We start from the raw sequence: 27,665 nt of genomic DNA on the forward strand, positions 1-27,665 counted from the left end.
CTTTCCTGCCACATGGGAAGGAAGTTCAAGAATTCCTTACACCTAGATAAATGGGTTAAAAAGGCTTAGGGTGGAAAGCCGCCTCCACAGGCCAAAGCACCCAAGGTTAGCTAGTGAGATATTATAATGGGATCACGAGTAACTTGCTCTCCTTAAAGCTGCATGCTCCATCAATCTTAAAGACGACGGCTAATTAGTTATATCCCCTACAGGAAACTACTTTCCATCTGGCACTAGTATCTTATTGCCTTCAAACAACTTCAAACACCACTTGCCCCCCAGACCCTTTGCTTCCTACATGTAACACAGATTAATGGTTACTATCTGATGGTTTCCTTCTGCACATTCACCACATGTAAAATCTTGAGAGCTCAATACAGAGAGGAAATCCCCGTTTGGGGCTCTTGTCTCCTCCCAGACATTTACCTCTCTCGGTTTCATTTCTGCATTCGTTCTCTTGCCAGATAAGAGAGAACGTAGAATTCCTGATCTGTGACACTGCCACCCAGGGTTTGTCCTTCTTACACAGATCAGCCTTCTAGCCTGGAAATCTAGTAAGTTTAAGGCTACTTTATGTGTTTCAAAGCTTCAGAATAAGATGTCCTGCTTTTATAGCTGCTTGCAAAAGACAAGTCAATGGGTACTTATTTTCAAATATAAGGAATTTTTCAGGAAAAACAAACAAAAGCCCAAATGAGAGTGGAGTTATCTGAAACCTACCAGTTCCATGTAGATACTCTGTTTCTCCCTGTGTATTCTAAACAGAGACCTCTAGGATGGAACTTCTGCTAGACCTGTACGGGAAATATAAGGGTGAACAGCAAACTCTCAGGATCCTTCTCTGGCAGAGATTATATCATCGTTTCTTTGGGTCCCCAACAATTAGGTATGTGAGACTGCTGCTCTACTTACAGACTTTACAGATGCCTGTGAAGGCAGAATTTTTCCCTGAGTTATCTCAGTTCCCAGAGTGTGAAACACGATGTAGTTTTTGTACCTAACACCAGGTACTCAATAACCTTTAAATTTTTAATATTTTAAGTAACCTCTACACACCCAACAGGGTGCTCGAACTCAGGACCCCAAAATCAAGAATCGCACACTCTTTGGACTGAGCCAGCCAGGCGCCCCTCAATAACATTTAATTTTGGAATGAAGTGATGCACCTGGACTTTGTTGATATCACTCTGGGATGTAAATATAGTGGACATACTGAGTTTCCTTTTAGCTGGAGACAGTTTTGTGATTTTGATTTGTTAAAAAAAAAATGACAGGCAACAGAATGTATATAAAATAAACTCTATTCTCTGAGATTTCTGAATCTTCATCTTTCAAGGAAAATGGCCGTGTGCAGAAGAGCTGATGAATAGTCTGCAACGTCATTCTGACTTACTCTTGACCCAAATCCTGGACATTTTCTTCCAGCTGCTGCTGACTCCAGTTGTCCACAGAATGGGGCTGGGGAGAGGAGAGGGTTAGGGCATCTCGAGATTATCTGTGAATCTAGGTATTGGTGTCTCTTACGTAGTTATCAAATTTGCAGGCTGAAGGGCTGTGATTTCTGGAAACTATCCGTTGGGAGTAAAAACCCAAAGTGGCTGAGAAATCTGATTCTTAGAGGTGGAGCCCTCTCGCTTTCAGATTTGGGGCTTTCACTGTTTTGTTGTTTTAGTGTTTCTCATCAGTGGGGGAATGATGTTCATGACTGAGCTTTGTTGAAATAAGAACTTTTCATATTTCCACTCCTAGTTCTTACCTGAAACAGAAGGGGGGAAAAAAGCTAAGTTAAAATGAGAATCTTCTATTGGTTCTGCTGACACCAGAGGCTGAAGTGACAGCTAAGGAAGAAAAGAGGCCATGTGGAACCTGAATGCAGTTGGTGGAGAAGCCATGGTCGGAAACTACAGTCTGGAAAGAGTTGTACTAGCAGACTAGTGTTCTAGGACAAACTAGGACAAGTGTTCCGATATAAACCACTGCCCTGTGACGTGGAACACAAGGCCCCACCGCCTCATAGTGCTGAGAGCCCCACTCAATGCTGCTGCAAGTGGGTTAGCCAGATCCATACCACCTCCCCCTCAGGATCAGTTTACTCTCCATTCTACTCTTCTGGAGAAAAATGAAGACCTTTCACACCTTCCAAAAGATGTGCCTTGCTTCAAATATGTACCGTCAGAAGCAGTCAGTTCTACAAATGAGAGGTTATTTTGCATGGAAATCTTGCTCCTAAATACATGTCTTTTTTTTTTTTTTTTAAATAGGAGGGTGGTGCCAAAGGAAGAGTCCCAGAATGTGCAGGGTCCTCAGACACCATCTGTAATACTGTGGTTTATAATAAGAAATGTAAATTTGGTCTTTGTCTCAGTTTCTGGCAGAACTCCTAAACCGCTTGGAATTAGTCTTTTGATATATTAATACGTGACATTTAGAAAGTGCCAGAAGGATGGAGGTTGATTACCAAGGGAACCGACCATGTGACAGGAGGGTTGTAAACTTTTAGTCTCATCCCCCCTGACCTCTGGGGATGAGAGAGGGGCTAAAGATGGAGTTCGACCATCAACAGCCAAGGATTTAATCAGTCATGCCTATGTTACAAAGCCTCCATTAAAAACCCAAAAGGATGGGGATTCAGAGAGCTTGTAGGCTGGTGAACACATAGGGGTGCTAGGAGAGTGAAGCTCCCAGAGATAGCATGGAAGGTCTGCACCCTTTCCCCAAGCCCTGCCACGTGCTTCCTGAGTTATATCTGATGTGGGAAACAAAGGTAGAAAGAAGTGTAAATAAAATTAAATTTCCTTATAACCTGCAGCCCACTGATAAATACTTGAGGCTGGCAGAGTGTGACACTCCTCCAGGAACTCCCTACTGTCTTAATGTTAATGCTTTGCTAGAGGGAAAACAACCTTAGCTTGACAACAGCTAGGCCTCCAAGTTCCCGTGAGTCTTCTTTAGCACATGAAAGTCCTTTCTGGGGTGCCTGGGTGGCTCAGTCAGTTCAGCGTCAGACTTCAGCTCAGGTCATGATCTCACAGTTCATGAGTTCAAGTCCTACATCAGGCTCTGCTCAGAGCCTGGAGCCTGCTTTGGGTTCTGTGTCTCCCCCTGTCTGCCCCTGCCCCACTCGTGTTCTGTCTCTCTCTCAAAAATAAATAAACATTAAAAAATAAAAAAATTTAAAAAAACATATGAAAGTCCTTTTGGAAACTTTCCTTGTTTTTACCTTCCCCAACTCCCAAGCAATAACCAGTTGCTCTTCACAGTCCCAGTGCAGCTCCTCTGGTCCTGTCCTCGTGCTTTAATAAAATCACCTTTTTGCACTGGAGAGGTCTCAAGAATTCTTTGTTGGCCATTGGCTCTGAACCCCAATACTCCAAACCCCAATACTCAAAAAGTATTGAACCCCAATACTTTTAAACCAGTAATCAGAGCGCCTGGTTGGCTCAGTCCGTAGAGCACGTAACTCTTGATCTCGGGTTCATGAGTTCGAGCCCCACACTGAGCACAGAAATTACTTAAATAAATAATTTGAAAAACATAAAATAAACCAGTAATCTAGTAAGTAAAATATTTCTCTAAGTCCTGTGAGCCACTGTAGCAAATTAAACCCTAGGAGGGGGTTCTCAGTCAACTCTGATTTCTAGTCAGTCAGATGTACAGGTGACAACCTGGATTTGCTACTAGCATCTGGAGTGGGTGGCAGAGGAGTGCAGTCGCACAGGACTAAACCCCTAACCTGTGGAATCTGGTGCTATCTCCTAGTAGGTAACTTCTACCTCTGGCCATAGTATCAAGGGGCTATTAGTATTAGCTAAAGCCACAGGACCTATAAATGAAAGACCTGAGGCTAAAATCCATGCCTCAAGCCTTTTCACTAAATCTCTAAATTTAAGAAAAGGGAGAAGAAAGGCTCCAATCTGGAAAAAGGTAACAGGCTCTACAGTCTATTGAGTACCATGTTTAGGACAGGAATAAAGCTTTATAGAAAGTTTCATTTAAGTATTCTTGTAAAGAGATTAGAGAGAAAGAAAGAAATCAGAAAGAGAAAAGGGAAAATTAGCAAATAAAGAGCAAAGTTAAACCTTGGACTGATCCATTTATACTCCATATTTTCTTTTTTTCTAATTTTTTTTAAATGGTTATTTGTTTTTGAGAGAGACAGAATCCAAAGCAGGCTCCAGGCTTCAAGCTGTCAGCACAGAGCCAGACGTGGGGCTCAAACTCACGAATTGTGAGATCGTGACCTGAGCTAATTGGACGCCCAACTGACTGAACCACCCAGGTACGCCCCTACACTCTGTATTCTGTATTCAGAGCTCCACATCAGGCCCTCTGCTGTCATTGCAAAGCCCACTTCAGGTCCTTTGTCTCCCTCTTTTTCTGCCCCTCCCCTGCTTGCGCGCACGTGCATGCGCCCTCTCTCTCTAAAAACAAACAAACAAACAAAAAAAAAACCCCTAAAAAAACCCCTCAAAATCTTATCTGAATTTCCTTTATCTGACTAGAGCAGAACATACCAAAAATACAGGTGCCACATGAAACCCTACTTCCAAGGGAGCTTCCTGGGAATTCAGCTGCCATGGAGACTGTCCATTACCAAGAGAATCAAAAAGTTCAATAGAATTTTCCATACCTTTCCAGTGAAGCCCTTTGTTAAATTGGTACATAAATTTTTACCTCTGGGTGTTCTGGGAATTATTAATTATTAAGCAATTACCACATGCATGTGTAAATGAACCTTGTCTTTTCTCATGTTTATCTATTGTTAGTTAATTCAAGGTCTCTGGACCATTCAAACCTAAGTAGGTAGAGGAAAAATTCCCCCCTAGTACTCTCTTTTAGGATTTTGCTTAATGAAAAGACTAATCAAAAGCAAAATTTTTCAAATTGCAACTGGTAACCATTAGTAGGTTGTCAAGTCAACACTGTAGACTTGACTACAGACTTTACTTAAAGAATCAGGAAGGAAAATACTAGATAAGACCCATTACATACAGTAAGGGCTTTTTTTTTTTTTTAACATGACATTGGATCACAAAGAATTGTTTTTTATTGTGTCTTGTGATCAGAAAAATCCGAGAAACTGCTCTAGATAGACTGGTTATAGGTCTAATCTATATATCTACCTCTTCTTTTCTCTTTTTTCCATGCTATACAAACAAGCCTGTTGAGAGAGGAATGCAAATCCCATCAATGACTAGTGTTCGGCTTTCCTAAGAAACTGTACATCTGGGATGCTTCTGTATTGGGTGACTGTGGTAGACTGACGGTCCTTCCCTTTGGTAGCCACATATTTGAATCACCTAGGAGCTGTTGAAAACTAATATCCCAAACACACATGAAACCATTTTAATCAGAATCTCTAGTATGGTAGCTAGGCATTTGTGTTAGGCAAAACCAGGTTCTTATAATGACGTGATTTAAAGCTACTTAGGAGAGCTGCCCTATTTCCCATGGTTCTCTTTGTTTCTCTCTAGCTGTGCTACCATGGCTTCTTTCCCATTGGACCTAAAGATTTTAATCTTCCTTCTTATGGTCTCAGGTGAATCTCTCTCTTTCTCAATTGGATTTCCAAGGGAAAAGTTTCCTTCTGTTTATCTACCTGGGCCTTTACAAACCTCGCCTCTGCATTTCCTTTTTCCAAAGCTAATTCACCACAAAGGCCCCCTCCTGTCAAGTAGCTAGGCTTTCCTATGCCTGGACCTGTCAATCATGGGTAAATAATTTACAGGTAGGGTCAAGGGTGCTGTGGGATTGACAGAAACTCCCAGGTCCTTCCAGTTCTCTGAGTCATCAGCCAAGTGGTTCTAGTAATCCGAGGACAATCCTATTCAGAAGAGTCCTTGGAAAAAAGCAGCACAGGCACGAAAAGGTAAATGGAATCTTAGGTGACCTAAACTGGCCCCTAATAGATTTGGCAGGGATATCTACTGAGGTGGGCATTGCACACAGCAAAACTCAAAAAATATTGAGCCTGGTGTATAGGGGATAGGCTGAAGGTATTTTGCAGGTTTGTAAATATTTTTGCCAATCTGAAGGTAATTTGGTTTGGTTTTGCTTTTCTCCTCAATGGTAAGAGTTGGAAACCATAAGGTGACTGGAATGTTATCGTTTGAGTGCAATACATAGTTTGTATTTTGTATCAATATTTTATTTTCTTTATACAAAATACAAGTTTGTCTTTTATTACCAATATAAGCTATACTTATTTCGATTTTTTAGTACTTTTATTTTCATCAGTTTGAAAATTGGGGCTTTGCTCTTTTAGGCTTATGGCACCTTTCTGGTCCTCATACTTCCTCAAAGACTACTGACTTAGAATCTAAATTCTGTTTCCTTGCTCTTTCAGCATTCTAAGACAGAGTTTATCTAATTTTGGCAAATTTTACTCAATCAAAATAAGTATTCTCTTATGTCTTCTCACCTCTGAGGACTGTTCTTTTCTTCTAAGCCTTGCATTAGTGAGGTGTGGTTTGTACCTGAAAGGTGAATTTCCCAGAGCTATTCATTCCTGGAGCCTAGAGTCTGGGGACCTGTAGAGGGAGCACCTAGGAGGTAGCCCTCACCATATCGAGAAAAACTATGAGAATTATGAGTCAAGAGGCTTTGGGTAGCTGTGGCCTCCCCATCATCTTTTGTTTCTATAGCTGGGTAAGGCAAGAGAAAAGAAAGCTCTGAGAGTGACCTCCTCTTGTGGTTTTTGACCACTTACCTCTGGAAATACGATTCAGGTGAGCCAGAAGGCTCAGACTTTCTTTCCTGATATCTCTGTTTTCATTGTACAGCTGGGCAAGGGAGTCCAAGTTCTCCCTGTAGAAGTCAGAAGTATATCCTATTGCAGGAAATAATTAGCAGTTTAGGCAAGTTCCACACATTTGCTTAAGATAATGCTTTCTGCAATTCCTTTTCCCCTTCTGTCTCAGCCCAGGAGAAACCTCTGGGGACTCAAAGGTTGGAACTTCAGCATTATGGGGCAGAATTTTCACCAGGCCCTGAACAAATGCCAGCTCATTCATTTGTATTATCACACCCAACAGCTGAAATTATGAAGGAGACTTTTCTCATTAAATAGTTGCTCCTTTGATATGGAAAGGGGCCCAGTCACTGTTCTGGCCCAGCCAGAGACTGGGAAATGATGGCCTCTGCGTGAGTGCAATGTAAGAGGAAGATGTGTGGAGAGGAACAACCTTGAGAACAATGAAGGGTAACCAAGACATTAGGGAGGGGGGTAAGGATGACAGCAGCAGAGACCCTCACTCTGCTGAATGAGTGCTCAGCAACCTGGGTTCTACTGAATGACTGCACAAGAGGAGAAGAGCAGCAGAAAGTGTACAGCTTAGGAGTCACAAGAAGGCTTTTGGAGGTCAGATAACTCTTAAGATGGAGGGACAGCTCAGTCTTGGGGCAAACCTCTATCTGAGCCTATTTACTCATCTAAAAAGTAGGAATGTTAATACCTGTCCTATTCTCCCTAGTTGGGCCATTTGTAAGAATAAGTGAAGTATAAAGCATGTCAAGTTCTTGAAATCTGTGAAGCCCTGCAACACATTACAAGTCCTTAGAAAGATACATATTGCCAGAAGCAGACAGACTTGGGACTCCCCTACCGTCTCCTTGGTCAGAAATGCTGAGATGATGTTCCAGCTTTTCTTGAAGGCAGGCATTGATGAAAAGAATTTCCCTCAGGTGCTGGTGCAGGTTCTGGATCTCATCTTCTGCAGCCATTCCACCAGGACAGGGAATGAGGTAGAAGATGGAGAATCCTTATCACTAATGGGGTGGCCAAGGGCCTCTCAGCAAGATCCCTGCCTTGCACCATTCTTCTGCCAACTTCCGCTTTCATCAGGAAATACCTGGGAACCACCTTTAGGAGCCTGCAGGCCTTCAAACAAAGCATGACCCAGTGCTAAGCAAACTCCACAGGGCCACCTCCCATACAAGGATATGGGAAGTATAAAGGAGGTTGATATAAGGTGGTAAAATATGGAATCAGCCTTCAGAGTAGGGCTTATCTAGTACTGGGAAAGGTGTGGCCACCTCTTATATAAGACTTTTGGGTACTAAGGAATGTCTCTACTAAATATCTCTCCACCATCATCTCTCCATTCTCCAATCTGGCTTGCCTAGACTCCATTAGCTTGCAGATGCCAGTGGGGGACAGAGTGACTGAGATGAGGTGCGGACCACGAACAATGCAACAAATTACCTGACCCACCAAGGACCTGTATTTGAAACTTGGTCCGAGCTGCGCGTCCAGCCTGATAGCTTTTTCAAGGTTAATCTTTAGGGCCTGCCTGCTAGATGGTCTCACTCAGCCTAGACCAAGGTGGTAAGCATGTAGAAACTATTGGAGCTTTATTCTCCAGGCTTGTGTTCCTTTATTCTCTTTATAATGGAAGTACTCACTGGTGACTTCCACAGCAGAGCTGGCTTCCTGCATGTCAAGCAGGAAGGAACTGCTGCGGGGAAGCTGGTGAGAGTCATGGCGACTGGAATGAGTCAAATACTGTTCATCTAGTGAGGCTTCCAGGGCTTCATTCACTTCTTCCTCCTGGAGCCCCCTGCTGAGCCTGGGGAGGATGGCAGGGAGGTAAGACAGGAGATTAAACTGTGGCAACCTGGAACCACAGCTTCGCAGCTGGTCCCGTCTGAAGCTCCTGGAAGCCATAACAGAAAGCAAAGAGGCCATCTGGATGAGAGAGAAAGCATAGCAATCCACTTCTGACGGGTTCATGAGCCTAGAACTGGGACAGAAGGGGGCAGCAGGTGCTCAGTGTACTGACCTCATAACATGTGGATGAGGAAGTAGACTCAACTATTCTAAAAGGCACTTATGACACACAGAGACCTAGAATATTGGTTTTAAAATGCTGCGGACAAATTTTGTTTACTATCGTAGGAAGTCGTCCACTGAATGCTGGCTCCTGAGACCAATGTCTCAGTTTGATTTTTTTTTTTTTTTTTTTTACCATACACGTTTTTAGAACACAGACACCAGGGATCTCTGGCTAGTTTACCTTTATGTCAGACTGACTTTAGCTAACTAAATTTGATGAATTACTAAGAAATGGTAACCAATACAAGAACTTACCGTGAACAGACAACATTGTTTAAAAGGGCACATCATTGGGGCACCTGAGTGGCTCAGTTGGTTAAGCATCTGACTTCAGCTCAGGTCATGATCTCACGGTGTGTGAGCCCGTGCCTCATGTCTGGCTCTGTGCTGACAGCTCAGAGTCTGGAGCCTGCTTTGGATTCTGTGTCTCCCTCTCTCTCTGCCCCTCCCCTGCTTGTGCTCTCTCTCTCTCAAAAATAAATAAACATTAAAAATAAATTAAAAAAAAATAAAAGGACACATCACTATATGATGAATGAATGAAATGGGTACAATTAGCGGTTTCGTTTTTTTTCCCTCAGATCTGGGACTTTGGCCTCTTGGTCGTTTGTTTCTGGAATCTTCCCTACACTTCACCATTCTATTATCAGCCCTTTTGTTCTTCAGTTACCTGGGTGCCAGTGGCTCCTGTCTATCTTCATCCTTCTTATCATTGTGATTTTCTGAGAACCAAAAAACAGAAAGAGCTAGTCATAAATTGAGCAGATCCCATTTCACACATTACAAATATTAGGGCCTATATGATCAGGGACGTAATACTCTACACGTTTGTTTAGAATGCTCTGGCAGAGAAGGCTTAGGACTGTATCTTCAGAGAAGGAGCCTGGCAGGCTTTCTTGAGCAAACTGGACAGTAAGCCTTTGTAAGGGGATTTTGTAGAATGTTCTGGCAGAGAAGGCTTAGGACTGTATCCTGGTGTGGTGAATAATCACCATGGCATCTGCTACCAAGTCAAGGCAAAAAGTTTAAAATGTCTGCTGTTCACCAGTGCTTGGAATACTTGTTCAGTTGCCTTCTGGACTTCTCCAGTTGTAACCTTCATTTTTGCCCCATAGCAGATGGCTAAACTGCGGTTGTGTGTCCTATTAGGCTTTCATAAAGAACTCACTGCAGTCTCTAAGGAGCAAAAACTTCTGGAGAAACCTCCTAACCCTTCCAACCCAATGACTGGACAAAGGCACCTGTGCATGTCAGCGAGTGGAGAACATGAAGAGAAACTTCTCTTTTTTTCTTTTTCTTCTTTCCTGACCCGGCTTAGAGACCAGCCCAGTTGCAGAACTGCCTAAACCTTAAACCACAAAAGAGAATCTAGCTCTCTGATCAAAAGAACTAGGAAAACGGGATCTCTTGCCTGAAAAGTGTGAAAAGTACCCCCATTTATTTTCTATTTCTCAATTTTCTTGCCTCCTTGCTCTTAAAGTAGCCCCAGTCATTCAGAACTGCAATACAGTGAGGGGGCACCTGGGTGGCTCAGTCAGTTAAAGCATCTCTGACTCTTGACTTTGGCTCAGGGCATGATCTCATGGTTCGTGGGTTCCAGACCACCCTCCCTACCCCTGTCCCCCAGGGTCAGGCTCCATGCTGACAGTGCAGAGCCTGCTTGGGATTCTCTCTCTCTCTTTCTCTCTCTCTCTGCCCCTCCCCGGCCCTTGTGCACTCTGTCTCTCAGAATAAATAAACTTAAAAAAAAAAAAAAGAAAGAAAAGAAAAGAAATAAAGAAAAGCAAAACAGTGTGAGAAGAGAAATCTCTGAGAGAACTCACTCTTTCTGAACAGAGGAACTGGGAAAAGGGACCCTGGGAAACTGGAAAGTATGGAAGAAATACCAGAGAGAAGAGAGTCTGGAAAACTGTCTATGAGCTGATAAAAGTCTCAGGGCTCATCCCCAGAATATGTGTGGAATAGACCCAAGGAATCATGGCAAAGGATGAGAAAACTGAGTTACCACACAAACCAGCAACTAGTCCAGAAGAAACCTAAGGAATGTATTTGCTAGACTGACCGAAACAACGTATCAAAGGCAATGAACACTGATTTGACATTGGATACTACCTGTAGAAGGTGAGGCAGAATTTGGTCTGAACCTAATGGGGTTGATTGCCTGCTAAAAAAACAATTCCAGAAGATTTTAACAGGACCCAGGGTCTTACAATACAATATTCAAAACGTCCAGAGGACCCTATAAAAGTACTCAACATAATAAAAACATTATCATTTCACTAATGAATAAAAATCATTTGACTGAATTAAACATCTACTCAGAAAATAAGGAATAAAAAGGAACTTCCTCAAATAAGTTGGAAACATTTCTTGGCTGGACCATGCCTACTCATGTTTGCATTAGGAGACATAATTTTTTTCCTCTGTTGTCAGCAGTTACTATCATAAAATAAAAAACAAAAGATTCGTTTGTTCATTCAAATATGAATAAAAGAAACAAAAACAGAAAGGGAACTTCCTCAACCTGATAAGGTACTATGATCATTAGAAAACTCAATATTAATAAGAATATCAATTCTTCTCAAACTTTTCATAGATTGAAAGCAATGTGACTCAAAATCCCAGAAGGATTGTGTTGTTGTTTACAGATAATGGCAAGCTGATTGTAAAATTTATATGGAAAAGCAAAGAACCTTATTTTTAGGTAGAGTGTTCTTAGATATAACTACAAAAGCATGATCCATAAGTTGTACTTCATAAAATTAAGAAATTCTGCTTTCTGAAAGATACGTTAGGAGAATGAAAAGATAAGCCACAAACTGGGAGAAAATATTTGCAAGTTAAATATCTCATAAAGTACTTGTATCCAGAAATGCAAAGAACCCTCAAGACTTGATAATAATAAAACAAACAAATCAATTTTAATATGACAAAATATGAACACTTGGTTCACCAAAGATACAAGGAGAGTCAACGGGCATATGAAAAGAACCTCAAAATTATTAGTCATCAGGGAAATGCAAATTAAAACCACAATGCATGGGTGCCTGGGTGGCTCGGTCGGTTAAGCATCTGACATTGGCTCAGATCATGATCTCATGGTTCATGAGTTCGAGCCCCGCATCAGGCTCTGTGCTGACAACTCAGAGCCTGGAGCCTGCTTCAGATTCTGTGTCTCCCTCTCTCTCTGCCCCACTCCCACTTGTGCTCTGTCTCTCAAGAAAAATGAATAAACGTTAAAAGAAAAATCTGTTTTAAACCACAATGCTATGCCCTCCCCACACTTATTACAATTGCTAAAAAGACAAAAAGCAAAAGAACAACAACCTGAAAATATCAAAAGTTAATATTGGGGAACAGCTGTAACTTTTACACATTGCCAGTGGGATCTGAAATGGTATAGCCACATTGGAAACCAGTGTAGCAGTTTCTTCTAGGTTAAACGTGCATTTACCACATGACCCAGCAATCCTACTCCTAGATATTTACCCAAGTGAAGTGAGTGAAAACATATTTTCAGGGGCTCCTGGGTGGCTCAGTTGGTTAAGTGTCCAACTCTTGGTTTCTGCTCAGGTTATGATCTCACAGTCGTGGAATCGAGCCCCAAGTGAGGCTCCACACTCAGTGCTTGGGATTCTCTCTCTCTCTCTCTCTCTCTCTCTCTGTCCCTACCTCTCCCTCTGCCCCTCTCCCCCACTCATTCTCTCTCAAAATAAAAAAACAAACATTTAAAAAACCCCACATATTTTCACACCAAAACCTGCAGGTGAATCTTTAGAGCTATTATTCATAATAGCCCCAGACTGGAAATAATCCAAATGTTCTTCAGTGGATGAATGGATAAATAAAAGTGGTACGTCCGTATAACGGCACAGTACTTAATAGTAAAAAAGGAAACCAACTACTGATACATTCTGGAGATGGAAAATCTGTAGGGACAGAAAACAGATCCAGTGATTGCCAGTAACTGGGGTTGGGCACAATGGCTGACTACACAGAGGCACAAAGGAACTGTGAGTGGTGATGGGACTGCTCTATATCTTGATCGTGGCAGTGCTTACAGCACTGTATGGATTTCTCAAAGCTCACAGAACTGACACTACAGTGGGCTAACTTAGTGTAAATCAATTATCCTTAAAAGAAAGAAATGTCTGTGGGGGCTCACCTTGGGCCCAGGTGAGTCCCCCTAGGTAGTTCTACCTAATAGCATCACTATCAATAGGCTGAGAAGGGCACAAAACAGCTGGACAACTGGCTAAAATGTCACTCTTAGAGCCACGTGGAAGCATGGAGACTTATGTGAGGCTAGGACCTTGGGAGGAGCTAAGGGTCTCCAGAACCTGTAAGCCAACTTACCAGTGATGAGTTTGCTGGCAAGGCTCTCTGCCAGCTGGCTTCCTTGGGCCAGCTGCTCACAGAATCTCTGTCCCTGGTAGTAGGGAATGTCAGCACTCCTGAGGAGGCCCTCAAAAGACTTGACTATGCTCTTCGTATGCTGAATGAAAAGATAACAGACACCTTTCCCTTCTTGTATCTTCTGTCGTAAGTGGGTCAGTTCTCGGGCATGAGCCTGAATTAGGGTATCATGTTTCCTAAGGTAGGAAAGAAAAGTAAAATATAACAGTGCATGTAGTGAACGATAGGTTGTGGGAGTTTCAACAGAGACATCTCTTAGAATGCCCCTAAGGAATTCCCCAACTTGAATTCTTATACAAGTCATGTGACTTGGCCTGCCTGTGGCAGAGGGAATGAGGAAACAGCATTGGGTTTGTTTGTTGTTTCTGGGGGGCCGGGCCCGGTGCCAGGCTGAGACCGGGTCGAGCAATGTTCCCCGTTGACTCAAGCCAACCCGGTGGTCCCCCCTCCCATTCATGTGGGAGGCCGGGCCCCGGCGCCAGGCTGAGACCGGGTCGAGCAACGTTCCCTGTTGACGCAAGCCAACCTGGTGGTTCCCCCTCCCATTCCCCCACTTTCAAGGGCATACAAAAGCTTTGTCAAGGCTGAGAAAGTTAATTCCTAAAGTCTGTGGTCTGCAGGTGTTGGCAGAATGCTACCTCCCTTTTTCTACCCCGAGTCAGATAGAAACAAACATGGGAATTGTGTTTTGCTAGCAATCTTATCAACAAGGTCTTGTGACCTGTCTAGAAAATGCACAAGAAACACAAAACTAAATGTTTTGGTGGGCAGCAATTATGTGAAACCTGTTTATTCTTAGAATGACCTAACCCATAAGAGTCTGGTTATAAAAGATTGTGTACAGCAACAATAAAGCCGTCACTTGGGCCATCAGCCCAGGGGACCCTCCTGTTCCCAAACTTTCTCTTCTCTCTTTTCTTCTTGCATTCCCCTACCCTCAGGACCCTGACCTCGGTGTTTGTCGCGCCGGCCGCAACAGTTGTTTTATTAGCTCTGTTTTGAAAAGATGCCCCTTTAGTTCCTCAATTCAGCCCACATCCATTTCCATGGAATATATACTACCTAGCATTATACAGAAAGTTGCACGCACACATGCACAAACCAGATACGGAAGTGTTGGATGGGTACGTGTGGTGTTAATTCAAAGGATGAAAAGGAAAATCAATGTAAAGGTCAAGAAGGATAACATTCTTTTGAGTGACGTGAAAAGAAGTAATAATCAGTAAGGAGGCACTTAAGAGTAAATAAAGTTCTGAGTAACAATTACATCACTCTAAGTGGATTTTCACCATTTTCTAATTATACAAATATTATGCACAGATTCCAATCTAAAAGTGTGAGCTCTGCGAGGCTAGAGACAGTGCCATGTAGTACCCAACTTACAGTACCCAACAGAGTGTACACACACAAGTAGGCATTCGGTTAATACTTAGAACCACATAATCCTAAAGCTGGACTAGATATTTAGGTCTACCTCATCTGATGCCTGAATCTCCTCCCTGCTGTCTACTAAATTATATTCTACAGATTGTCTTTCAAATTCTATTCCATAGAGCTCTTAAAAAGTGTCAGAGTTGGTGAAGGCATAGACTAGGGAGCAACAGAGGCTCCAGACCTATGCCTTCTTCAATCAAGTATCTCTGCTTTAGGAAGTTTTATACATTTGAGCTTCTCAGATTCCCTTTCAACAAAGGGTTAAAAGACATCTGGAATCCCACAATCTCCCCTATATTTGAAACAATCTGAGGATGGACAAGGCTAGTCCTCAGCACATTAATAATCCATTTTCCCAGACTGCTTGATTATCTATCTGCCCAACAGCCCTACCAGTTAGTACTCCACATAGTATGGTACTTAGAAAAAAAATCAAAGTTGAGAAGGAGAAACATTTTTATCATGAAAAAGGCACTTTGGAAAACTTGGGAAAATCTCTCTTATGGTAGAAAATGTTAGTCCATTAATGACAACTACCACTCCCGTAAAAAATAAAAGTATAATGATTACAGAAAATATTTGTTGAGAGCTTCATATGCATAGGAGATGGTTTTAACCTGTAATCATGTGTCTCATCTTCATAACCCTCTGAGGTAGATACCGTTGGTATTTTTATTTTGCAGGTGAGGTAGCTGAGGTAACTGAAATGCAGGAAAGCTGAGTGAATTTGCGCAAGGCCACCCAGCTGGAAGCCACATTGCTGGTATTCCATCCCAGGCATCTGTCTCCATTTTATTCTTATGCTATTTAAGAGAGAACCCCAGAGACCGGACTGTTCTCCCACCCATTCCCACAACCCCGCCGGTTGTCTTTGTCTGGTTCTGTGCCTGCCAGGTACTCTCCTGCCCTTCTCCTTGCACATGCGCTCTCTATACTAGCAGCCCACAAGGCCCACTTAAGACCGTAATTCACACCCTCCCGCACAGGCACCTCCTTACCCCAGCCTTGCAGCTGGGCTCCTCTTCTCTGCCAGCTCTCCCTCAAACCGCGCTCCCTCCTCCAGCACGGATTCAATGAGGGCTTTGTGCTCTTCACTCTCTGAAAAAAACAGACACACCTGCCTCAGTGGAAAGCTGGACACGCTGCTCTAGTCACTGCCTTCACACGAGGAGGCAGGGTCCACCCCAAGGACAAATGTAACCCCATTACCAGGCTCTCTGCTGGGATTTCCACATTTCATTCCTCAATCTCCCAGGCTACATGGCACTTGATTGCTCCCCATCTTAGACATGGGGAAAGAGAAGCTCATGGGCAGGTAACTTGCTCAACTGGATTCAACTGGAATGAGACAATCCCTGAGGAATTCACATCCCCTGAGGTCTGACTCCAAATCTTGGGCCACTTTACCAAGCTTGGTAGCCTCTGAAATAAACCATTAACCTGGGGCGTGAAGTAGTGATTTCCTGCATTTAGGATGTCTCCGAAGATTGTCGGACTGATGGTTCTCCCACGTTGAGAGTTTCAATAACCCCCTCAATAGTTCAAAAATTTAAAAGTTTATCTGGATACAAGGGTGTAAAATGTATATGGAGGGGAAAAAATCTGAAAGACGTATGTTCAAATGCGAACAGGTGTTGTGTTAGGTTAGAGGGAGAGAATACACGGTGCTTGCCATTGCACTGTCCTAGGTTTTTGAGAATTATCATGTAATCATCACAACTAACTGCAAAGGCAAATATTCTTACTACCATCACAGGTGAGAAAACTGAGGCACAAAAAGGATAACTTCGATTTGGACCCAGAAGTCTGGCCCCAGGGTACATGCTCATAATCGCTGTACTGTATTATCTTTACACTAAGATCTAGGGCAAGATCTCTTTACTAGCTCCAAAATATTTGTTCTACAATTGTGATTTTATAATAAGCAATGTAGAAAAAAAGCCCTTTATACTTCCACACCCCAAAGCTCATCTTTTTCTTAATAAGTAGGCTTTTTTAAAATTTTTTCTCCATGTAAGTTGGATAAGCACATTTCATCCTCTACTGATTTACTGAAAAATTGTAGGAATTTGAAAGCAAACTCAACTTCAATGTCAGCAAGCATCCTCCTCTACTGTTCCTGTCTCTCATGTGTCCTCACTCCATCATGTTTCCTTCAGTCACTACAGCTTCCCACTGCTACACCCCCACCCCCCAGGACAAACACGTGTGAGACTGTCCAAGGATTTCCAAATGTGAAAGCTGAGCATGGAGAGGGAAGGGCCAGCTCCTACACAGACCTGGTCTGCTGGACTGGAGGCCTCACCCACTTAACCTCGTTCTCATTTTGGCCCTGCATCTCAAAGCCCAGATCCTGGACCAGCTTGCTGTCTGCAAAGTTCATATTCAAGGGAGAGATCAAAAAGGTGTTATAGAGTCTCTGATTTTCCTGGAAATACGTTCAATCTCACAGAGTGTAAGGGGCGGCTTCCTGGAACTTATGTGGGAAAAGAATCTGGCTCCAGGCATCAGGACTTCCCTCGGTGTTTGCTATTGATGTTCTCATCTCCAGGTATCTGGCTGAGTGGGAAACAGCTTTAAGCTCCCATAAGGCAGGGAGGGTAGGCTATTACACTATTATGCTAGTATGGCTAGCACAGTGCTTTGCAAACGGGTACTTAGAAAAAGTTGGAACTGAATCCTGAGATATTTAAGCCAACAGTGTTACTATATGTTTATAGAGTCTGATACATGTTCCTGAGAGAGAAAAGACAGTTTAATGCCTGAACCCACAGTTTAGCCTCTATGCCTTCCTACCCTCTCACTATAAACGTCATTCCTTTGTGCCTCAGTGTTTCCATCTTCTGCAAATTGAGAGTAACATATCCACTTCTACTTTTCCAGGGGTATAGTCAGGATGAGATTTGTTTTGATGGAGAGAGAAGAATAAAGTTTGGGGAGTGTTTAGTTTCTCAGAGGGAAGATGGGCACTCTGGTGACTGTGACCACACTGGGCTTACTGTATTTCTGCAGCTGGTTGGCCAGGGAGTAAGCAGTAGCCTTGGATGTGAGGAATTTCTCTGTGAGGTCTCGGAAGCTCTGTTTGGTTTTTGCCAGCTGGGAGAGCAAGTACTGGTTGGTTTCCAGGATGCTCATTTCTGTCCTTGGATCAGAGAAAGTGGTGAGAGATTCTGCCATGCTGCAGCTGTGGCAGAAGTAGAGCCAGAACCTAGGAAGGAGAAGCCCAAACAAATAATCATAAACAAGTGAATAGGTTATGGTGACAGTTGCACTGCTGGTAAATTACTACACACAGACCTCGGTGGCTCAGTTGGTTAAGCATCCAACTCTTAGTTTTAGCTCCGGTCATGATCTCACAGTTTGTGAGTTCAAGCCCTGCAGTGCAGAGCCTGCTTGGGATTCTCTCTCTCCTTCTCTCTCTGCCCCTTCTTCTCAAAATAAATAAACTTTAAAAATTTTCTTAGAAATCATTGTACTGTACAACTCTAATAGGTGAGTTTTATAGTATGTAAATTATACCTCAAAGTTTCATTAAGGGGAAAAAATGGACTAAACACGCTAAAGTATGCAGATGTAATTCATACTTACTTTGGGGCTAAACTCTGTCAGCATTCCACAACTCTTAAGAATTCTCAACCACAAAAATAAGGCATAAGATAGCAGAGCTCAGAGCCAAGGCTACCATGCGCAGCTTAGGCTCTGATAAGAGTGCCAGAGGAAGCATCCAGCCTGCCGGGCAACTGTCTGGAGTCACAATAACAGAACTGGAAAGTAGGGAGTGTCATGGAATCTTAGGAGCCCCAGTCTTCCAATTGCTGAGGCCATACTGATATATAAGATCACCTGGTCTGTTCTGAAGGTCACCACCAGTGGGGACCACCCCATCCCCAGCAGCCATTTTCAGTATTTGTGTGGCCATGTACTGATACCACAGACTTACCTCTTTCTAAAATTTAAGGATATTTTTCATTGTTTATTCTTGTAAGTGCACAGAAAATATGAAGGAATCAATATTTTCCCAAAATCTTTCATTATCTTAAGGACTGTCCTGAAGTCACTTCACTTTTCCTTCATGAAAAATTTAAAACTTTTAGATAGTCTTGGTGTTCTTTTTGCTTCTCTAGTTTTATTCCACACTGGTTTAATATTATAGGAAAAATTTCTGAGTATAACTCAATGTGTGGATAATTAATTTATAAGGATTTCTATCCTGTATCTCAATTTTCTTCTTGCCACAGGCTTATGTTTGCTTCTTTTCTCTCACTGAGGAAGCTTATTGGCTTTGCATTAAACTTGAAGTCAAGTTTGACATCCTTCTTCCTAGCCCCACCCTCTTCCTGTATGTATGGATTGCTTTGTGTCATAATCTTTATATACCTATTTTGTTGGGTTTTAAAAAATTATTTATTTATTTTTGAGAGAGAGAGAAATAGGGAGCAAGCAGGGGAGGGGCAGAAAAACAGGGAGACAGAATCCCAAGCAGGCTCTGTGCTGTCAGCACAGAGCCCCTTGAGGGGCTTGAACTCACAAACCATAAGATCATGACCTGAGCCGAAACCAAGAGTCAGACAACTGAGCCACCCAGGAACCACTCTATGTACGTATTTTGGGATTGTCACTTATGAATTTCATTCTAGCTCCACAGGGTATCTTTCCCACTTGTCAAAGTTACTGAAAGAGTTTTTGTATATGTCTTTGAATGCATGTTGTGGCCACCTTGGGCTGACTTATAAACTGATGTTATTCTTCATGTCCAGAGCTGTTTTTGTAGAACACTGATTGATAGTTTGTGTTGACCCATATCTGTTGACTTGCGGTTGTATTCTCAGAGCACGGTAAAAATCAAGGTGATAGGTCAATGGTGGTTACTGGTGGTCCACATCATTCCTGTACAATGAGATTTAGTGACACAGAGGCTAAGGTTTTATTTTTATTTATTTATTTATTTATTAACATTTATTTATTTATTTATTTATTTATTTATTTAAAAAAAATTTTTATTTTCAACGTTTTTTATTTATTTTTGGGACAGAGAGAGACAGAGCATGAAGGGGGGAGGGGCAGAGAGAGAGGGAGACACAGAATCGGAAACAGGCTCCAGGCTCCGAGCCATCAGCCCAGAGCCTGACGCGGGGCTCGAACTCACGGACCGCGAGATCGTGACCTGGCTGAAGTCGGACGCTTAACCGACTGCGCCACCCAGGCGCCCCAACATTTATTTATTTTTGAGACAGAGAGAGAGAATGAACGGGGGAGGGTCAGAGAGAGAGGGAGACACAAAATCCAAAACAGACTCCAGGCTCTGAGCTGTCAGCACAGAGCCCGACATGGGGCTCGAACTCACAGACTGAGAGATCATGATCTGAGCCGAAGTCCTATGCTCAACCGACTGAGCCACCCAGGCACCCTGAGGCCAAGGTTTTAAAGAGCCACACAGGTAAGAGAGAAAGTGATCCTTTGACACCTTACTTCCTACAGATCATTTTCTTCCTGGTTTTGTGAGCCTGACACTAGAGAAACTTCTCTGGAGTATCTGTCTCTTCCCTTTAGCTACTTTGCTTTTCCAGGCTAGTGGCCCACACATGCGTGACCATGGCCACCTCCATCTGTGTCACTGAACACTCATGACCAAGTGAAAGAAGACCAGACAGACTACCCATCCCACTTGCCCACTTGCAACTAGGCTATGTGATAGTATTGGTTTGTGAGATGTCTCAAATTAAGTGACTTCAGTCCTTTTAAATGTATTGAGGCTTCTCTTATGACTTAGTGCATGTTGATCCTGGAGACTGTTCAAAGTGCAGTTGAGAGAAATTGTATTATTCTGCACTTATTGGGTAGAGTGTTGTATAGATGGCGGTTAGGTCATGTTATTTAAATCTTCTATTTCCTTGTTGGTCTTCTGCCTGGATCTTCTACCCATTATTGAAAGTGTGGTATTGAGGTCTCCAACTATGACTGTTCAATTGCCTATTTCTCCCTTGATTCTGTCAGTTTTTGCTTCCTGTACTTTGGGACTCTGTTAGATGCAAATGTTTTTATTAGTAGTATAACTTCCTGATGGATTAGGCTCTATATCATTATAAAATGTCACTCTTTATCTCTCCTACCATTTTTTGTTTTAAAGTCTCCTGTCTTTTTTGTCTGGTACTAGTTTAGTCATTCCAACTTTCTTATGATTGCTATTTGCATAATTATGCTATGTTATATGGCAAAAGAGATTTTGCAGATGTAATTAAGTTGTCCTTAATTGGGGGTTCTTATCCAGGTGGACTGACATAATTACATGAACTCTTTAAATCTGTGTCTGGGTCAGAGAGATTCAAAGCTTGTCAGGGATTCAATGAGGGAGAAACTCTTCATTGCTGCCTTTGAAGATGGAAGGGGCCACAGGCACAGAAACCAAATCCTCAGTCCTACAGCTTCATAATTAATGCTACCTACAAACATAAGCTGATGATTTTTAAAAAATTGTTTTTAATGCTTATTTATTTTTGAGAGAGAGAGAGACAGAGTGCAAGCAGAGGAGGGGCAGAGGGAGAGACACACACAGAATCTGAAGCAGGCTCCAGGCTCTGAGCTGTGAGCACAGAGCCTGATGCGGGGCTGGAACCCATGAACTGCCAGGTCATGACCCGAGCCAAAGTCGGATGCTCAACCGACTAAGCCACCCAGGCGCCCCCCCCCCAAGTTGATAATTTTTAAAAATACATTTATAGTATGTGCTATACAGAGTCAGACAGACTCTGTCTCCATGCATCCTTCTTTTCTGCTTTGTACTTGCACATTACTATATCTGTCTAGATTTAGGAATAACTGCCAGTGCTTCATTCAGCCTTTTCTCCTTTTTTGCATGTGCTATGGCTCTCTGGAGCCAAATGGCACCACTGAGGGGGCTGAGCACAGGGCAGCTGGCTTTATTGTAAGCCACAGGCTCCTGATTTAGACTCTGATTTTCACCCGCCTACAAGGCGCAAGCACACTCTTCACAGCTTCCTGTCAGCAATATATGGATTACTGCCTAAAAGCCTTGCCCTTCCCTGGACCTGTAATGTCTTTAGTATTATTGGGGTATCTGGCCCACCCCAGAGCTACTCTCCTTCCTGGAGGTTCAGTTACTGCATCCCTACTGCACAGTGAGAAGCTACCAGGTGGCCAGCCGGAGGCCCAGCATGCAAATCAAAGTTAAATGATGATACTTTCTCTAGATCACTTGGAGTTGTAGGCAAATGTGGCAAGGATATTATTTCTAAATGTTTTACACTACAGAAACACACCAGAACTTAACTTCCCATCTTGGAAGATACAACCTGGAGGAGTGGTTGTTATACTTCAGGCCAAGCTTTAATCCTTCCAGAATCACAGTTTGGCCCCCAAAGCTGTCAACCTATGGTTCAGACAAACTCTTGACTATCTTTTATTCCAAAATAATTGCCAGGTTCCCTTTTTGTTGTTGTTTGACAGCTTCTAGATGCTAGATCTCTGCGTAGACTAGATTTACAAATCTAGTAAACAGTCCTGTTTACTAGTAAACAGTCCTGTTTAGTAAAATAAACAGTCCAGCAGAGGTAGTAAAAAGGATTACTGTTCTAATCTTGCATGCACAAAGAGTCCCACAGATGCTCTGCAAGGGCAGCAAATGAACTGTGTTAGGGTCAACAGCAAACACACACATTGGCCAGGAATCAAACCTGGGTACATGAAGCGACAACTACTGCCACTGGACTATCAATGGTCTGAATTCAAGGTTGCTTGCATAGTTCATAACATTCCCAATAGTTCAGGTTCAAGATTCAGTGACCCCATAGCTCCCAACTACACTGAGAGCCCTTCTGTTTTTGGAGGTTGGTCTGTAAAGAACCAATTGGAAGAGAACTACACTGAAAGAGGCTAGAAATTCCCAGCTGACGTCTGCAATCCAAAATTGCCCCTGAACAAAGGTCTCCATGCTCCAATGGCACCTTGAAGACATGACTACTAAGAATTCCTCTAAGACCAAGTTCTATGACATTTCCTCCAGGAACTTCCTCAGAGGAATCTTTAGTGGTCTTTATTCCAGCTGCTACAGAACAGATTTGAATTAATTCAGAAGCCAGAAGGTCAGGCACACCAGAGTTGTTACTTCCTAATTTCTGAGCACAGGCAGAGGCTGCTTGGTTCTTTCATTATGAATCCATGTTTCAAAGCTAACACAAGTATAGTGCCCACTGCCTCAACTGAACCCTGTCCCTGGAGGTTGGGCCCTGCAAATCTTCTCCCATCACCTCTCAGGGTCAGTATGGTCCTAATGGCCAAGGGAGAGAGGACTGCTCTTGGTTGATTAACTCCTTTGATCAGTGTGGTCCAGATGCCTTCAGGACCTTGATGATTGGGAACCAACATGTTAGGGTGGTGCAAACTTTTGGGAATTTATCTTCAAGGAGTAAGACTCAGACAAAGCACAAACTTGGTCTTCAGCCACCATATGTGTTGCTGTATATTTTTCTATACTTGGGAAGTAAACTAGCATCACCATTTGGAACACATGTAAGTGTTCTCCAGCCATCCTACCCTTGTGTGTATACCATAGAGAAAGTGTTTCCTGATTCCATGATGAGACATGAATAGGAAAGATCTTTTTAGCTGGTAGTGTTCAGGAGGTGGGAACAAACCAGATGCCTGTAAATGTGGGAATAGATAATAAACATGGTAGAGACATGCCACAGTATTCTATGCGGCAGATGAATATGATGAACTAAATATTGAAAACAGTAATAATAGGAAGAATTAGGAAATAGAAAAAATATTTATGGAATAATCTTATTGAATCAGTTAGAGCTCAGTTTAGAAAACTATTGATTTCACCTTGGAAGGGCTGGCAAAGTAGAACACAGGTGGAAGCACTGGTACATGAAATTCAATGCCTTTCCTACCTGCTGCCTAGGAGTCAGGAAGTTTTGACTGCTGCCAATACCACTGCCTCACACACACTCTAAATTGGTGACTAGCCGGGGTGCCTGGGTGGCTCAGTTGGTTAAGCGCCCGACCTCGGCTCAGGTCACGATCTCGCGGTCCGCGAGTTCGAGCCCCGCGTCGGGCTCTGGGCTGATGGCTCAGAGCCTGGAGCCTGCTTCCGATTCTGTGTTCCCTCTCTCTCTGCCCCTGCCCCGTTCATGCTGTGTCTCTCTCTGTCTCAAAAATAAATAAACGTTAAAAAAAAAAAAATTAAATTGGTGACTAGCCATGAGAATAAGGCTGCCAGCCACGAGTATCTCTAAAGAGTCATGGTTCCATAACCTTGCTTGCCATCAGCAACAGCAATAGGAAGATTGCCTCTCCTCACTTTTGCCAAAAACACATGAGCGGATCTAATCGGTAGAACATAATTTCTACCCAGAACCCAACCTGCAAATAAGTCTGAGAAGTATGATTTTTAGTTTTCTAAACTCTTCAACTAGAAGGAAGGTGAAATGGATTTTGAATGAGCCAATCTACATTTAAAGTGGTTCTAAGCCAATCCCCGCTAAAGAGAGGACCACATATTTTTTTAAAGACACACACATTTAAATATGCAAAGAGAAGTTAGAATTAAAGGACATATACTAAACTCCTTAGAGTATGTGCTCCCAGGGGTGGGGTGGGGGGATGGGAGTGGGATGAACCAAGAAAATAATGAAAGACAACAAGGAGGAAAGGGCATTCATTGCTCAGGGCACCCACCATCAAGTGTCCTGAATTAAGGAACAAAGTTAGCTTTATCCTCTGTACCTGGGATCTATGAAATCCATAAACTAATCAGTGACATGAAATTTCAAAAAATGCAATAGGAAAACAAAATTCTTTCGAAACAGACCAGTTAAAATAGGCAAGGAAAAATTATTAAGGACAAAAATCACAGAGGTAGTGGAAGTGAAAACAACTCTCAGCAATCTCCAACCAACACTAAATACAACCAATTATAATGGATCCAAATCCCCTCAAAGTGGGTGTAAAAGTAAATTTCAGCTACAGCAGTGTGTTAGACAGAAAAGGACTACATAGGGGCGCCTGGGTGGCGCAGTCGGTTAAGCGTCCGACTTCAGCCAGGTCACGATCTCGCGGTCCGTGAGTTCGAGCCCCGCGTCAGGCTCTGGGCTGATGGCTCGGAGCCTGGAGCCTGTTTCCGATTCTGTGTCTCCCTCTCTCTCTGCCCCTCCCCCCTTCATGCTCTGTCTCTCTCTGTCCCAAAAATAAATAAAAAACGTTGAAAAAAAAAATTAAAAAAAAAAAGAAAAGGACTACATATTAAGAACAGTACAATCTGTACCAGGCTAATTGTAAGCAAAAAAGTGAAAATATGACTCTTAAAGACAGAGGGGAGGGGAAAGTTTTTAAACTGGTTGAAGAAACAATATTTTAGCGTCTACAGGAAACATCAAATTGTTTTTCCCTGGCCACCTTCTCTGGCCAAGATGGCGTCATGAAGGAAAGAAATCTTGGAATTTTCACTTTTATTCATCCTGTATAGGTCTCTGCAAAACTTCACAGTTTAAAAGCAGGGCTGTTTGATCCTTGGTCTTCTCTAGACACTCAAAAGAAGCTTCAGAGGTGAGGAACTCAGTTACCACCCAGATTTTCCTCAGTAACTCAGCACATACCCAAAGATCCAGCCTCCTGAACCTTCACTGGGTGAAGAACTGGTGAAAAAATGGGAGGAAAGGGTTTGGGAAGTACTCAGCAATGAGAAGGCAAAGAGATAGCTTTAGGCAGGGAGGGAATTAACTTTCCCTAGGTCTACATTAGCTTAAGGACCAGACACAAGAGCTGATTTTTTTTTAAGATTTTATTTTTAAGTAATCTCTACACCCAACATGGAGCTCAAACTCACAATCCCAAGACCAAGAATAGCATGTTCCACCAACTGAGCCAACCAGGTGACCTATTTTCTGATGCTTTTCTAGAAGTCTATTAATCTACTTGGAAAGAGATTTCCTCCCTACCCCCAGAATTAGGCTCTTTCAAATCAGATATTTTGATTTGAGTGCCATTACTTTACTTTACAGTGCTGCCTTACAGAAATCCCCTGAGACAGCCTTTGCTACAGGTATTTTCTATATGCTACCTCTGTTTTCCAGAGAGAACTGCTGTGTAAAGCTATTTTAGAATTGCTTTTTCAAAGTCCTTCCAGACACTCTTTCTGATTAGACCTACTCCAGCAATTGAGAAACAAGCATCAGTGGTTCACTAGTAGAATTCTGGCCTTCTATGCGGGAGGTCTGGGTTCCATTCCCAGTCAAAGGAGGGTTTTCCTTGCACTTTTATGTGCCCAGTGTTCTCTCTGTTGGATTATCTATTGCACTAGCAGCACAAGTTATTACAGGGTTGAGGGTCTCAGGAGGCAATGCTAAAAAGAAAAAAGGGCAACTACACCCCCTTAGGTTAATTCCAGAGCAAAACACACTGAGGTCTAAACAAGAGATTTTTTAGAGCTCTGTCTTTGAAAGGACAGGTTAGTATGGTGGGTCCTTTTGAATACTTGAAACCAAAGCCATTGTTACTTTTTTTCTGCTGGCAAATATCTGGAATATAGTGTCATCCGGTCACTGATTAGCATGCTGGATCTTGGGCTGGGCTGACCACTGAGCAGTGTCTCACTATAGAGTGACTATCAAGAAATGGGAAGTCCAGGAAGGAGAGAGGCTGTGGGGCCCAGCAGACACCCTCGTGGCTGGGGAGACATTAGCAGCCCAAGGAAAGGTTGTGTGGAGGAATTGGCATGGACATGAGGGAAGCTACAGAGAGGGGCCTCAGACTTTTCTGTGCGGGTAGGCCCTAGACTTCGGTGGTACTGGCAAAATTAAGGACAAGAATGAGCCCCAAGTGGAGAGCAGCCTGTACAAGAAAATCATGTTTATTTTACACTCCCCCAAGCAAGACCTTTTTTTCCAATGTTTATTTACTATTTTAGAGAGAGCGCGCACAAATGCAAGGGACGGGCACAGAAAGCGGGAGAAAGAGAATCCCAAGCAGGCTCCGCAAGGCCAGCACAGAGACCACCAGGGGAACTCGATCCGGTGAACCCTGAGATTAGGACCCAAGTCACAATCAAGACTCCCACGCTGAACCGGCTGAGCCACCCAGGTGCCCCATCTAAGTAAGACTTTTGGTACGTGGCTCATTTTTAATGCTTACGTATTAGCAGCACTTGGGGGAAGGCCATGACTATCACTGGCTCTGGAGCTTTGGAGGAGACTCTGGAAAAGGAAGGCTCTTGGAGTCATCTGGTTTGTTTAAGCCAGTTTTCATCGACTCTTTTCCTCAGCAAAGAGTGGACGAGGTTGCCTAGGGGAGGCGCTCCGCCTTAGACCCTGGGGTCCCTAACATCCCCCAAATGATTCCGAAAGACAAGGGACGCAGCAACGGAAGTGGCGCGGACTGAGACGGCTTTCGAGGCAGGCTCCGTGCCCCTAGACTGGACTCGGGTCCCTCCCACCCCACCTCCCAGCCCGCCGCGCCTGCACTTTCCACCTACTTCGGCTGCTGCTCTGCACGCTCAGGGCCCACACAGAGTGCTCTTCGACGCCGGCCTTCCCCTCAAGCCACACGCCCGCTTTGTCCGAAAATCCTGCTGCTGCTTTTGTTAATTGCCGTCTCGGAGCCACACAACCGGCTTGCTGATTCGGGCAAACGACTCTCCCGACACAGGCGGGGAGAATGACGCCACTCGCGACCCCCGCTCCACTAGGACTTCGGGGTTTGGGGCCTTTACCCTCGGGACCCGGGGCTGGGCCGCCGTTGAGACTTTCTGGGCTCTGCCCGTCAAACTAGCCTCTTCCGGGCCCGGCCTCCAGGGTCAGGGGCAAGGCCGGGCCCCCTCGGCGTTCTGCGCCCTCTCTCTCCGTCTGCCGCGCCCCGCACCCTTGCGTGCGGCCTGCGGATGAGCCCCCCGACTGCGGCGTCGATTCAGTGTGTCCGGCGCCGGCGACGCGCAGCTGCGCGGTGCACGCGGATGCACGCGGCGAAC

General features: G+C 43.5%; 1 protein-coding gene across 8 annotated transcripts; it reads right to left on the reverse strand.

Moving 5' to 3' along the window:
- Positions 1-756: 756 nt before the first annotated feature.
- Positions 757-27,609, reverse strand: LOC122228607 (neuroblastoma breakpoint family member 6-like protein). Of its 8 annotated transcripts, none has more exons than XM_042953742.1 (9): positions 18,272-18,418; positions 17,683-17,891; positions 15,682-15,781; positions 13,190-13,425; positions 9,504-9,555; positions 8,404-8,567; positions 7,605-7,760; positions 6,710-6,829; positions 757-794 (listed from the first exon to the last, which is right to left on the reverse strand). In XM_042953742.1, the coding sequence occupies exons 2-9, from the start codon at positions 17,858-17,860 to the stop codon at positions 772-774; spliced, it is 1,029 nt and encodes a 342-aa protein (XP_042809676.1). In that variant the 5' UTR covers positions 17,861-17,891; positions 18,272-18,418; the 3' UTR covers positions 757-771. The 8 variants fall into 8 exon arrangements, with proteins under 8 accessions (XP_042809676.1, XP_042809672.1, XP_042809675.1 ...); XM_042953738.1 differs by lacking the exons at positions 757-794; positions 18,272-18,418 and adding exons at positions 1,284-1,458; positions 27,174-27,609; XM_042953741.1 differs by lacking the exon at positions 757-794 and adding an exon at positions 1,284-1,458 and having other exon boundaries at positions 7,605-7,709.
- Positions 27,610-27,665: the final 56 nt, after the last annotated feature.

Source organism: Panthera leo, chromosome C1 (assembly GCF_018350215.1).
Source record: "Panthera leo isolate Ple1 chromosome C1, P.leo_Ple1_pat1.1, whole genome shotgun sequence".
In the NCBI taxonomy this organism is placed as follows: domain Eukaryota; kingdom Metazoa; phylum Chordata; class Mammalia; order Carnivora; family Felidae; genus Panthera; species Panthera leo.

What these genes read in the sequence shown, in the direction of transcription:
- LOC122228607 (XM_042953738.1), bottom strand. Translation starts at nt 17,860, where the DNA reads ATGGCAGAATCTCTCACCACTTTCTCTGATCCAAGGACAGAAATGAGC. An exon ending in AGCCCAGCTGCAAGGCTGGG is followed by an intron (nt 13,426 to 15,681) that starts GTAAGGAGGTGC and finishes TTCCTACCTTAG; the next exon opens with GAAACATGATACCCTAATTC. An exon ending in CCTGAATCGTATTTCCAGAG is followed by an intron (nt 1,459 to 6,709) that starts GTAAGTGGTCAA and finishes TCCTCTCCCCAG; the next exon opens with CCCCATTCTGTGGACAACTG.